This window comes from Balaenoptera musculus, chromosome 3 (assembly GCF_009873245.2).
Source record: "Balaenoptera musculus isolate JJ_BM4_2016_0621 chromosome 3, mBalMus1.pri.v3, whole genome shotgun sequence".
Lineage (NCBI taxonomy): Eukaryota > Metazoa > Chordata > Mammalia > Artiodactyla > Balaenopteridae > Balaenoptera > Balaenoptera musculus.
Window position 1 is genome coordinate 25,391,975 of NC_045787.1, and position 14,075 is coordinate 25,406,049.

General features: G+C 41.9%; 1 protein-coding gene across 4 annotated transcripts in view; it reads left to right on the forward strand.

The window, feature by feature from the left end:
• The window catches only part of PDZD2 (PDZ domain containing 2), a 373,142-nt gene extending 360,415 nt beyond the window's left edge, over window positions 1–12,727 (forward strand). For 3 of the 4 annotated variants that reach the window (XM_036846553.1, XM_036846554.1, XM_036846555.1), the window contains 2 exons: window positions 1,452–1,722; window positions 3,567–4,245. In XM_036846553.1, coding sequence (XP_036702448.1) covers window positions 1,452–1,722; window positions 3,567–3,901 — 606 coding nt within the window. In that variant the 3' untranslated portion in view covers window positions 3,902–4,245. Of the gene's footprint in view, window positions 1–1,451; window positions 1,723–3,566; window positions 4,246–9,866 lie in introns of those variants that run through there. The other variant, XM_036846552.1, reaches the window with a different exon arrangement.
• Window positions 12,728–14,075: the final 1,348 nt, after the last annotated feature.

Consider the following 14,075-nt stretch of genomic DNA (forward strand, 5'->3'; position numbering starts at 1 on the left):
AAAAGTGGGGAAAGTAGTACATAACGTTATCATTGACAAAGAGACACAGTGCTGTTTTTTTTTTTTTAACATCTTTATTGGAGTATAATTGCTTTACAATGGTGTGTTAGTTTCTGCTTTATAACAAAGTGAATCAGTTATACATATACATATGTTCCCATATCTCCTCCCTCTTGCATCTCCCTCCCTCCCATCCTCCCTATCCCACCCCTCTAGATGTTCACAAAGCACCGAGCTGATCTCCCTGTGCTATGCGGCTGCTTCCCACTAGCTATCTATTTTACATTTGGTAGTGTATATATGTCCATGCCACTCTCTTCGTCCCAGCTTACCCTTCCCCCTCCCTGTGTCCTCAAGTCCATTTTCTATGTCTCCATCTTTATTCCTGTCCTGCCCCTAGGTTCTTCAGAACCATTTTTTTTTTTTTTTTTTAGATTCCATATATATGTGTTAGCATACGGTATTTGTTTTTCTCTTTCTGACTTAATTCACATTGTATGACACACTCTAGGTCCATCCACCTCACTACAAATAACTCAATTTCGTTTCTTTCTATGGCTGGGTAATATTCCATTGCATATATGTGCCACATCTTCTTTATCCATTCATCTGCTGATGGACATTTAGGTTGGTTCCATGTCCTGGCTATTGTAAATAGAGCTGCAGTGAACATTGTGGTACATGACTCTTTTTGAATTATGGTTTTCTCAGGGTATATGCCCAGTAGTGGGATTGCTGGATCATATGGTAATTCTATTTTTAGTTTTTTAAGGAACCTCCATACTGTTCTCCATAGTGGCTGTATCAATTTACATTCCCACCAACAGTGCAAGAGGGTTCCCTTTTCTCCACACCCTCTCCAGCATTTATTGTTTGTAGATTTTTTGGTGATGGCCATTCTGACTGGTGTGAGGTGATACCTCGTTATAGTTTTGATTTGCATTGGGAGACGCACTTTTAACACATAGCGAGTGACCTTTAAGATGATGATACATATAAACACAGTTGTCTATATCCTTATATTCACCTCATTTTATTGGTTTAAGCATTGGAAGGACATTAGAACTAACGGACCAAAACTTGCATTTGCTTATAAATCACTTCTTTCTCAAGATCAAAAACTTAAAAATTTTATATCATTCAAAGGCCTTTTGAAATCTCTAGGGAGGCCACCTTCCTTGGACGAAGCCAGGTCCTGTTCATCTTTCTACTCTTATGGCCCCGTGGAGTGCCAGACACATTTGAGATGCTAGCAAGAATAGAGTAAAAACGTGTTGAGGTGCTGGTACTGACATTTTTAATCCCATTCCTCACACGGAATGTTTTTGATAAACCAAGTGTTTGTATGATTTGGAAAACTTGCCATTAGATAGCTCCTTTACTACAAATTTGCCCTTTTGCTTTTACTGGAGGTCATAAATGAACTTGGCTTTTGTCCTCTCCTGTCCCAGATCCACAGGGTGTTTTCTCAGGGGGCAGCTTCTCAGGAAGGGACCGTGAGCCGAGGGGATTTCCTTCTGTCCGTCAACGGCGCCTCATTGGCTGGCTTAGCCCACGGGGAGGTCCTGAAGGTTCTGCACCAGGCACAGCTGCACAAAGATGTCCTCGTGGTCATCAAGAAAGGGAGTGATCGGCCCAGGCCCTCCCTCAGGCAGGAGCCTCCCATGGCCAATGGGAAGGGCTTGCTGTCCAGAAAGACCAGCCCCCTGGAGCCTGGAACAGGTAAGGTACCAGTTCAACAACCAGCAGGGGCCTGAGCTATTTGTAATGACTTTGCTGAGAATGGCACTGATTCCACTGAACAAATGAGAACCTCTTCTTGTCCAGATGCCGCCACAGTGTTGGGGGTGTTCTTAGTCTTCCCTCTGCTCAGTTGTCTTGCTCTCATTCTTCTAGAAAGCTAAAGCCCTTCCCAGTACAGGGAAATACCTTATTTATCAGACCTTGTCATGCTCACCTTTGCCCTTGCACTGTCTCAACTGTTTGTTTGGGTTTGTTTTCTTCTTCTCTTTTCTTTTTTTTTTTTTTTTTTGGCCACGCGGCTTGTGGGATCTTAGTTCCCCGACCAGGGATTGAACCCAGGCCCTGGCAGTGAAAGCGCTGAGTCTTAACCACAGGACCGCCAGGGAATTCCCTGTTTGGTGTATTTTCAATGGGATCCTGGAAACGTAACCTGTCAAAGGAAACCACCGGGCACTTAGTCCTAACAGCTTTCAGAGCTTTTAAGACTCAGGAACTCAGATATGGAAGACTATCCCGAAATTTATAATCATTAAGTGTTCCTGTGGCACCTTCAAGGCAGCTGGCCTTGAACCAACCTCTACAAAGTTATCAAATTGCAAGCACATTCAGGGCTTAAACTTATTTCTTCGTATTCCTATTCCTTAAGATCCCCCTGCCCGGGGCTCTACCAGATCCTATGCAATTATCTCTTAACATGCACTGAGCAGCCCACTTGGGGCCTGATGCAGTAGGCTTGATGTCAGAGGCACCTGGGAAGCTTTTAAAAAATCCTGATCCCCAGGAAATCCCCCAGCTCAATTAAGTCAGACTCTGAGGGGTGCGGGTGGTGCGATGGGGGACCAGCATCCATGTCTTCTTAAGGTTCCCCAGGTGATTCCAGTACGGGCCCGTTTTCCTGTTTAACTGCAGGTAAAATGACCTACTGAAAAACGGTGCTGCTCCCACTGCTAGTAAGTTTCTTTCAGACCATGTGGAGTGGCCTTCTCTAAACCACAAGAATGGACTGGCCATTACATTCAAAGGCAGTGATTCTGGCTTGGCCTCAACCCCAAGTGGACAGTTTAATGTGTCTGTGGTCCCTCCCCTGCCTCCCAAGCAATCAAGTGCCCTTTCCACTCGACTCAGACATCCTTCACTGATACAGCGAGCAAGTAAGGGAAACAAGAGGCAAGTTTACCATCCCCACTCAGACCCCCAAGATAGACCCCAGCCAGCCTCTCCACACTAGCGCACAAAGTAGGCACAGGCTCGTTGCTATGAAGCAGGCATCACCAAGGGAACGCGCTCCCCACAGTGGAGCCGGGAGATGGCAATGAAGGCAGCTAGTGTGTGATGCAGACAACCAGAGGCAGGGGTGCCCCTCACAGGAGCAGAAGGGGAAGGAAGGAAGCGCCACGTCTCATGTGAGGCCTGGCATTTGGGTGTCGCAGGTGGTCAGTACCCGGCTGTGACGCTCTGCTGCCGTCGGCTGCCAAGGTTGGCAGGAAATCAAATCTGATTCCCCAAGCGTGACTTCAGTGTCCACTGAGATGATGTGCACCGACTATCTGGGGTTGACAAGAGCAGTTTGGCTTCTGGGGATTTCTGCTTGGGCATAAATGCCTTCTCCGTGCTTGCAGAGAGTGCTTAGGGGAGCAAGGGACAGCAGGAACACAGCTCTAGATTTGGGAGAGCAACCCTAAAGTTGGTCTCAGATGTCGTTATCAGCACTTCAAGGTGGACGGGACTCGAGGGTGCCCGGGGAACACACCTGGGGGCACCGGGCAGGAGGGGCTGCGGTTCCCTGTCAGTCATCATCATCTTTACGAACACTGTCGCTGCAGGGAGAAGCACAGGTGCACACGAGGCTCTGTGTGTTGAAGTGCTGAAGACCTCGGCTGGGCTGGGACTGAGTCTGGATGGAGGGAAATCGTCTATGTCTGGAGATGGGCCCCTGTTCATTAAAAGAGTGTACAAAGGTAATGTTCTAGAAACCCCAGTCTGCTGCCTAGTACCAGTTTTCTGTGTATGTCAGTGCCTTCCATTTGGAAATCAAATTTGTTTTAAAAAATCTGCAATGTGTTTAATGCTGTGTGACATACAGGGTTTACGGTGTGTCAGCCCTGTTGTGAGCATTTTACACGTTTTAACTCATGTCATCCACATGACAGTTCTCTAGGATGGGTACTATTATTATCATCCCTGTCTTACAAAAGAAGAAACTGAGCCACAGGGGAGTTATGCAGGCACCTAAGGTCACACAGATTAAGTGGCAGAATCAGGCTTGAACCCATGCTCCAGAGTCTGTGCCCCCAACCTCAATACTGTATGCCCTAACTCCATGCTCCTGTCTTCGTGTTCTTACTTACGGTTAGCTGTTACGGATGTGAACACAGCAAGCTAAGTAATGCCATCAGAATTGCCAGTCAGGGGTACTTAACATTGGTCAAGGTCATATTCAGTTAAAATTGCAAATACTGGATTTCAAGAAAGTAATATGGGAGCAGCAGATATCACTGAAATAGTTGGTAGATATGAGGTCTCTTCATGAACTTAAATAATGCATTTTATGATCTTGGACAGTTCTCAAAATTATCTCTTCAGGTCCCTGAGCTGAGCAATTATATTAACAATATAATTATACTAATGATATATTTATATATATATATATATATATACATATATGCTGATTATATATCCTATTATATGTAATATTATACTATAATACTGTTTCATATATTCAATATATATTTATACTGATATTGTTAGTATTAAAACATATACATATATACTGATATTGTTAATATAATTCAGCTGAAGAGATTTTTGGGAACTGTCCAATATCATAAAATGAATTATTCAAGTGTATAAAGAGATTTCGTATCTGCCAACTAGTCCAGTGATATCTACGGCTCCCGTCTACTTTCTTCCAGTCTAGCACACACTCAAACTGTAAATGGGTGGCAGCCAGAAACAGGCTGTTTGCTCACGGTCCCTGGGGCAAGCAGAGGACAGGCATAAATCAGGAGCCAGGCCTCTGCTGTGTGTGACATCTAGACTCACGGTACCAGGGTAAAGGGAAAACCCTATACATGTTAACTGGACAGCAGTAGAACACAGAAAGGCAAGTTAAGGCAAGCGTGAAACTGTTTGACTATAAGAGCACTCTTAAGCAAGAGCTCTAAAACAAAGTGTACAAAGTACATGAGGAAATCGCCAACAGACACAATAAACAAGAAAGTCCATTAAAAAATTAAGGCAGGAATATTAGCCATGAAACAAGGCAAGAGGGTATTCAAAAGAAACAGGCAGATATGTTAAAACAGACACACACAGAGAAGCCCATTAGCAAAAAGGCAGTCAAATATATTTTTAAATTAATAAATAGAATTAAAAAGTATACTAAATCCTTACAAAGAGAGAATTTATAAAAATCAAGAAAGAAGAAACCATAAAAACTGCAGCACAAGGGAAAAAAGAGATAAAAATTACAAAAGGGTGATGAGCAATGAGGAGGAAATATTGAGGAGTGCCAGAAAAAGAAAGAAAGAAAGAAAAAGAACACGAGAAAGGAAATATTTGGAGAAGTCATGACTATTGAAAAACAACAGGAGTATTCAGGCTGAAAATTCTCATCAAGGGCAAAACAGGATGAATTTTATAGAAACCCAAACCTTGATGTATCACAATAAAGTTTCAAAATATAAAGAACTTAAAAAGCACACAGAGGGCTTCCCTGGTGGCACAGTGGTTGAGAATCTGCCTGCTAATGCAGGGGACACGGGTTCGAGCCCTGGTCTGGGAAGATCCCACATGCCACGGAGCAACTAGGCCCGTGAGCCACAACTACTGAGCCTGCGTGTCTGGAGCCTGTGCTCCACAACAAGAGAGGCCGCGATAGTGAGAGGCCCGCGCACCGCGATGAAGACTGGTCCCCGCCCGCCGCAACTGGAGAAAGCCCTCGCACAGAAACGAAGACCCAACACAGCCATAAATAAATAAATAAAAATTAATTTAAAAAAAAAAAGCACACAGAAAATTTGCAGCTTGCTCACAAAGGCAGTAGTCAGACTGGCAGCATGAATGCCAGAAAACAGACTAACCTTCAGAGGACTGAGCCTAAAACAGCAAGATGGAGGTGTTTAGGACACACAGTGAAGGGTGCCGGAGTCACCGCCACTGTGATCAGCCACAGGACACGCAGCCTCCGCAGGCCAAGAAGCTCACAGCTTAAAAAGGATTTTCTGGCCTGTGAGCCAAACAGCCAGAAGCTGAAGGTGGCTAAAGCAGCAGCCCAGGTGGAGACTGGGAGGCCAGGCCCAGGAATCCCATGGAATCTGCAGCACTGAAGTGGAGAAGCAGCCCCAGGGGAGATGAGCATCTCCCAGATCTCCTTCCAGCAGAGCAAGGACAATGTCCTGGGTGACTTCCTGGCCTTTGTCTCTAGCATCTGGCTAGAAATCCATGAAACTATATAAATGGATAGAGAGGAAGAATTGATACAAAGAAGCACCTGTTCCACAGATGAGCATTTCCAGTGCCCTTGTGTGCAGGCCTGCAGATTTACTCTTGGGAAAAGGCATTCAAGGATTTCTGAATATTATACAGATCCCTCCCCTTCACTCTTTGGAGACTGGTAAATCTAGTTTCTTTGTAGAGGCTTAGAGCTCTGCCCAAAGATTTCATCATCTTACCTTTATTTCATACTTACAAATTTAAGTACAGGTACAGGTTTTCTGTTTATCTTGGTTTCCTGTGCCTTTTAGCTCGAACACCAAAAGCAATATAGCAATCTTCAATTTCTTGCATCAATCGAATACAAAAAAATTCTTTGAGTAATAAGTGAGTTAAATATCATATTTCCCTAAAGCTCTCTGGAAGGTCAGGGATTTTACCGATGAAAAAAATGCAGTAAACAGTTACTTGTACCCTCTCGTGTGAAGTGGCAGCCATCCGGGTAGAACACTGTCACTACTAATATCTGGGCTGCTTTTTAAAAAAAATTTTAACACTTTAAAAATGTTTTTGTTTTTACTATGTTTGGGCTGCTTTTAAAGATGTTTCTGTATCATTTTACCAAGAATATCAGTTAATACAATAAGATAAGAAAAAGATAAGAGGTATAAAGATTGGAAATACAGGAATACAATTCGTCATTATTGGCAAATTGTATGTTCTTCCTGACTGAAAAAATCTAAGAGAATCAAATGTCAAGCCAATATAAATAGCTCACCAAGATCGCTGAATTCACAATCAACATACAAAAAAAAAAAAAAAATCAATAGAATCTCCTATATATCAGCAATAACCATTATTTTAAAACCCTATAGGGAGGGTTTTATAACACAATACACATCATGAAAGAATATATATATATATATATATATATATATATATATATATATATATATGTAAAATGTTTAACTTCTGTATGGCAAAAAATTTCACAAAAACACATCGTGAAAGAATACATATGTAAAATGTTTAACTTCTATATGGCAAAAAATTATATCATAAACAAAATCTAAGTGACTGACTAGAAGATATTTACAATGTATTTAATCAACAAAAGGCTAATTCCAGAATATATAAAGAACTATAATTCAATAAGAAAAATACATGGGACTTCCCTGGCGGTCCAGTGGTTAGGACTCCATGCTTCCACTGCAGGGGGCACGGGTTCGATCCCTGGTCAGTGAACTAAGATCCCACAAGCCACACAGCGTGGCTGAGAAAAAAAGAAAAATACTAAATAAAGAGAAAATCTGGGTAAAGGAAATGAATAGAAAATAGAAAAAGTTAAAACCTAAATGGTCAAGAAATATAGGGAAGGTCACTCAAACTTGTATTAGTTATTGGGTGAAAATTATAACTATTGGGAATCATCTTTTTTAAAATCAGGTTGGCCATAAATAAGAAATCTCATAATATGATGTGTTGGCAAGATGTAGGGAAAGGAGAACACTCATACTTTCTGGCAGAAGTATATACAATGGTTCCTCTCTCTGGGGAAAAATTTGGCAGTGCTTGCTAAAATGGAAGCTATAAAACAGTTTAAATTTCTATCTGTAGCAAAATGATGAGTAAAATATATTACATCCATAGAGAGGAAAACTATATAGCAATTCAAGAAGCAAGTTAGAGCTATATCCATTAACCGGGACCAGCTCAAAAACAGGGCTGAACGGGGGAAAAAAGGCTAATCGCAGATTCAGTATTGTATGATACCAATTCACAGTAACGACCGTAAGGAACCTAAGGGTGTGTCACAGGAAAACTATGCAAGACCTTTTTGGAAAAAAGATAAAAGTGTTCTACATTTTTCTTAAAACCTCAATAAATGGAGAGAGACATAGCCTGATCAAATTAGTTAGGATTCTCTTTGGCCCCATGTAATAGAAAACCCCAAATAACAACGGTTTAAAGAAAAGTTTATTTCTCTCTCGTGTATAAGAAGTCCAGGGCTTCCCTGGTGGCGCAGTGGTTGAGAAGCTGCCTGCCAATGCAGAGGACACGGGTTCGAGCCCTGGTCTGGGAAGATCCCACATGCCGCGGAGCAACTAGGCCCGTGAGCCACAATTACTGAGCATGCGCGTCTGAAGCCTGTGCTCCGCAACAACAGAGGCCGCGATAATGAGAGGTCCGCGCACCGCGATGAAGAGTGGCCCCCACTTGCCGCAACTAGAGAAAGCCCTCGCACAGAAACGAAGACCCAACACAGCCATAAATAATAAATAAATAAATAAATTAAAAAAAATTAAAAAAAAAAAAGAAGTCCAAAAGTTGGCACTACCTTTGGTCTGAACAGTACTGAGTGGTTCATCAAGGACTTTCATCTGCTTCATCTCATTAGATCCCTGTAATAACCTAGTGAGGGAACGAGACAGGCTAACACCATTTTGCAGAGGAGAAAACTGAGGTTTCGGGAAACCTGTAACTTGCTTGAAGTCGCAGACTTGAACCCAAGCCAGTCTGACTGCCTGCAGGTATTCAACGTGCTTTCCCCTCACTCACAGCCTCCTGTTTGGGTTGGTTGGAAGCCCACGTCCTCAGACCCAGAAAATTCTTTCGTTTCACATAACCTGCTTGAGGCCTTTAGGTAATATTCCTAGAACGGGAAATATGCTAACGCAGTATAATTGGGCATGTCAGACAACAGTGCTTTGGTACTTCCAAAAATGTGTATCTTGAGAAAGCAATGACGGGGACTAAATCAGTCTCTTCGCTCCCACTGTAGGACCGGTAACGGTGAAGGCTCACCTCTTTTCCGATGACAGCATCTGCCTCTGTCATTAACAACATAAAATGTTTTTGTCCTTGAGTGGGTTGCATTTGAACTCACTTTCTTCCAGCTATATTTTTTTGTCAGTCTTTATAATCAACTATAATTACATGTGTATTGATATCAAATAATATTTAACAGTGATTTTCAGGAATGTAGAACGAAGTAGATTTATCTGCTCAGTGTTTTGAGATCTAATTAAATATTTCTGAGGAAATTATTTTCAAACTTGGGAATTTTTCTCTTTTAATGTCCTTTCACCTGCACAGCCAGTGTGCATTCCTTCAATACGATTGTTTTAGATGCGCATGTGCAAGAAAGTAAATAGAAAAGCTCATAAACTTGCTCTAACATACCCAGAGCTGTAGTCTAGAAATCTGTTAAATTTTGTGTAAGTAATAATTTAAGTAATCTCCACAGTCATTGCTGAGCCGGTAATCACATTCTCAGCATGTGGGTATATCAGACTATATTTGTTAACGAGTAGAAGTTGAACTTGTTTTATTGGTCATTTGGATTTTTTTGGTGTGTTCTTTATTGATTTGGAGTTCTTTAGCTTGGCTAGATATTAACCCTAATGTTTCATTTTATTTGTTGACTAAATACAATCAAAATATCTTCCCATAGTCAGTTGCTTATGTTTTGGGGAAAGAGGGGTTACAGATTTGAATTTTTTATGCAGTCAAATTTCTTTTTATGGGTATTTGCTTTGTGTGTCTTGTTTAAGAAAAATTTCCCTCTCTGAAGAATACAGGCACATGGTTTAGAGATATTTCTCACTTAAGTAAGTTTTTCATTTACCTGGAATTTATTCTGGATGTTATGAAAGGACCAAACTATTATTCTGTATTTATTCTCTCAGGTGGTGCAGCTGAGCAAGCTGGAACAATAGAAGCTGGAGATGAAGTTCTTGCCATTAATGGGAAATCCCTGGTTGGGCTCATGCACTTCGATGCCTGGAATATTATGAAGTCTGTCCCAGAGGGACCTGTGCAGTTAGTAATTAGAAAGCACAGGAATTCTTCATGCAACAAGCACTGGTAGTGACACTAATTGCGCTTGTTACATTTTTTATTAATCAGAATCTCCTTTTCTCAGTTCCCTTCTTTCTTTAGCAAATCAGAATGACTTCTTTAAACAATGGGTTCCTGAAACAACGCAGAAGCACTGGTGTGGCAAGGACGATAAAACAAACAACTCTCCAGTTTTTTACTTACACATGAAGCAGCAGCAATGGAGCTGAACTCAGAAACCTTTCTGCCTGGATCACCTAGGCCAGGAGGGTTCATTCTGTTCCAGTGCCTGTCCCGACACCTTCTGTGTTTCCTGATGGGGACACAAGATGCGGCATGCCCTTCTTCACTTGAAACATTTAGTGACACCTCCGTATCCTTCTAGCCACCTCTCCCAACACACTCAATCCTGGCAACTGGGGAGCTAACAAAGTCTGAGGGGCAACACAAGTGTCACAACTAAAAAGGACTATAGTTTTATATAATTTTGTAAGTAAGTAAGTAAATGACAGAATGCTTTTAGGCACATTCAGTGGAAGGAGCTGTAGGGTCTGTATGTTATCCTGAAAAGAAAATGAGACTTGAAAAAAGAAAATCAATTATGACCTAATGGTTAGGCTGAGCTCAGGAATTATCCAAAAATGAAAAAGCAAAATACAGAAAGTGGTATTTTTAGTGAGTGTAATGTGCAACGTATGGCTGCATAGTTTAACTAACTCGGTGGTTACTGATCACCGTGAAGTGTTGATCATGATCTAAAAGCATACGTCATAAGGCAATTTTACGGGAATGCAGTTCTGATAAACTGTACTAAACAGCTGTGAACGTTGCTGCTTAGAATGAGCAGAAAGTTCCAGCTCTGAAAGCACCTTGCATCTAGTTTGGAACTTGTCTTGAATAAGTATTTGAATTCAAGACTGGTCAACAAAAGAGCAGGCAAAAATATCATTGTCACTGAGTTTCCATTTCTATGTTTTATAGATCCAACCACTAATTTAAAGTTTTAGAAATCAATTATCTTTTTAGTGTCCTTGGATTTATAATCCAAATAGAGGAACTTAAAATAATCCTTTTAGGGGACTTTCTTTTGTTTGGCTGATTTTTTTCCCCCTTTCTCTTCTCAACAAGCTTAAGAAATGTAACATTTCTAAGCACTGGATCTATTTTCCTGACCTGGGTGTAATGGCATAGGTCTGCAGTGACTGAAGTTCTGCTCTTTTTGTTTTCCTGTTTTGCAAATTCTTCCTTTTGCCAAAAATGTTTCCCAGCAGAACACTGCTGTGACTCACGCTTGCTTGTGACACTCGTCCCAGCTGCCCTCCTTCCGAAGCACAAGCTTCTTCGCAGTAACTGTTCCCATTCCGTGTGCTGTTCCTCGTCACAAAGCTGGCTCTTCTCCCTCGTACTGTACCTTCTTTTCTTAAAACTCAAATCCTCATCAGCTTCATTTACCAAAACATAATAAGAAGGTGGAAAACGAGGGTGAGTCAGTCTTTCAAGGTAAACGAGCAGAACTGCGTAGTTACAAGCCACTTCCTCGGTGGTGCAGGCCAGCTGAGTCCTGGGAATACGGGTGAGGTTGCATACCTGCGTGCATGGTGACGCTAAGGTTTTATGTCGGCGATTTCTTTAATTAACCTATTTCTGAGTGACTAATCCCAGTAAACCTCTGTGGAGCTGGCCCAGAGAGGTTCTCAGATGGGAGTGAAATATCTGGCTGGTGTGAGCCCAGATTTCTCATTTTTAAACAGGTTATACAAAAGAGAATGTAGTTCAGGAGTTAGCTAGAAAGACCTGATTAATTTAGCTTCTACTTTTCACTACTACAGTTCCAAGTAGGATACTATAGGAAGTCAGTGCAAGGTGCATGCTAGATTGTTTTTAAGTCTCTGGGGTCAGCTTTGTGGCTTCTGCTTTCTTGCCTAAATGATGAGAGACTCTTTGAAGTCAACACTGAAAACGATTTTTTGCCTCCACTCTTCCAGCTGTGCCTACATAGAAATGCACAGTCCTGTGTGACAGGAGTTTCTGAAGCAGCGGAATTGGTCTCCTTCTAAGAGTTCCTAATCCTCTTATCTGAAGAGTGCAAGGGTAGCCCTCTGGTCACTGAACTATATTCAAGTCATCAGCCATTTCCAGTGGACCCTGCCAGAAGGGTTCCCTTGGAATTCGACAATTGGAATTTAAGGGAGGAAGCAAAAGCTAAACTTTGACCCTAAGATAGAAAGCTATTTATTTGTCGTCAGTGTTCAAGGCATGACTAGTACTTCTAATTACTCTAATAAATTCCCAAACTTCCTGACATGAACACTAATGGTATTGTCCTACTAAAACTTCCATTGTTTTGGTTTTTTAACTGGTCCGTCATCCACAATAAGCTATGATGGTAACTGTTATAACATGTAAATCGTAGTTGCAAGGATATACCGTGAAGGTTGAAGTAGGCTGGGTTTCATTTCTATCATCCCATACACAGCTCATTTAATTTTAGGGTTGACTTTTAGTTGGCACCACACCTGTTGTATGATATTATACATTATCCTTTATTTATGTAAAATAAAATGCCTTATATATTATTAAAGAGTAAGTGCAATAATATGAAATAGCCTGTACATTTTTAAAATGTTGTCGCCAAGTTATGTAAATCCACGTCTCTATAAACAACCTTTTTTAAGTAATTTTAAAAAAATAAACACTGTTTACTACTTGGTTTTTTGTTTGCTTAGTTCTGCATCTATAGAATAACCTTTTAAACCATCAAGCTAAGAAATGGTGATTACCTGAATGGGTGAGAGGGACAAAGGCAAAAGAAGTCAAGTCAACCACTCTTCTTCCATGGCCACACCCAGGATCTGACACAATCCAAACCCACTCCACCTCTGAGATCTCAAAATCAAACATGTCATGCCTTCTTTACAACCTCCTGACCTTCTGGAGCTTACTCCCCTTCCTCCTGGTTCTGCTGCTTCAATTTCAACAGGCCCTCCAATCCCTAGGCAACTGGCAATTTTCTCAGCTTCAGAATCCCCACCCGTGTTTCCTTCCCTTCTCTGTCTGTTTAGATTAGACCCCACAGTAGAGGACAACAATCGCCCTCCAGCCCATAGGCGCACAGCTCCCTCGCCCCGTCTAATCCAGGATCCTTCCAACCAGCCAGCCTCTTGGTGCCTACATGCTTATTCCTAAAGAAAAATCTCACAGCTACACATAGTGATTTGCTATAAATTCACGGCTTCCGACCTCAACTGGACTCTGGATGCTACTTGGCAATTGTTTCCTTGTCAGTTTTTTTCTCTCATTCTTCACAATGAATACATTCTTCATTTTTCCTAAAATCCCTACCCATTCACCACTCCCTCCCCCCAAATACCTGGATGATCTGGGATCTTATTTCACAGAGTGAAATAAAAAGCATCTACTTTATTTTAGGCTGTTTTGGTTTTCAGATGCAGACGCCAAACTAGAGTAGCCCAAGGGAAGAAAGCAAGATGGCATCTCACAAAAATCCCAGAACAGAACTCAGCATATGACCAGGCCTCGACGGAACTCGGGGGCTCATGGGTTGTCACTCAGTGCTCCCCACTGGCAGGACTTCCCTGCTGTTTGTGGGTCTGTTTCTGCAGACCCGCTTCTCCTCCCTCCACTAGCTGGCAGCCTTATCCCCAATTCCTCACACCTTTTCTTTACTTAGAAACCAATGAATGCTATTTTGTTATAATTTTAGCCCCACTCTATATCACAGAATTTCTCTGGACATACAGGCTGCTACCTGCCTGATTTTCCATATATCCTCCAAAAGTTAAGATTCTGATTGGCTCAGTCCACTGCTACACTTGGGTAGAACTTTTTCCTGGGGGAGAGTTTTAATACACTATAGAAATAGCCACAGGGACTTCGCTGGTGGCACAGTGGTTAAGAACCCGCCTGCCAATGCAGGGGACACGGGTTCGAGCCCTGGTCCGGGAAGATCCCACATGCCACGGAGCAACTAAATCCGTGCGCCACAACTACTGAGCCTGCGCTCTAGAGCCCGTGAGCCACAACTACTGAGCCCACGT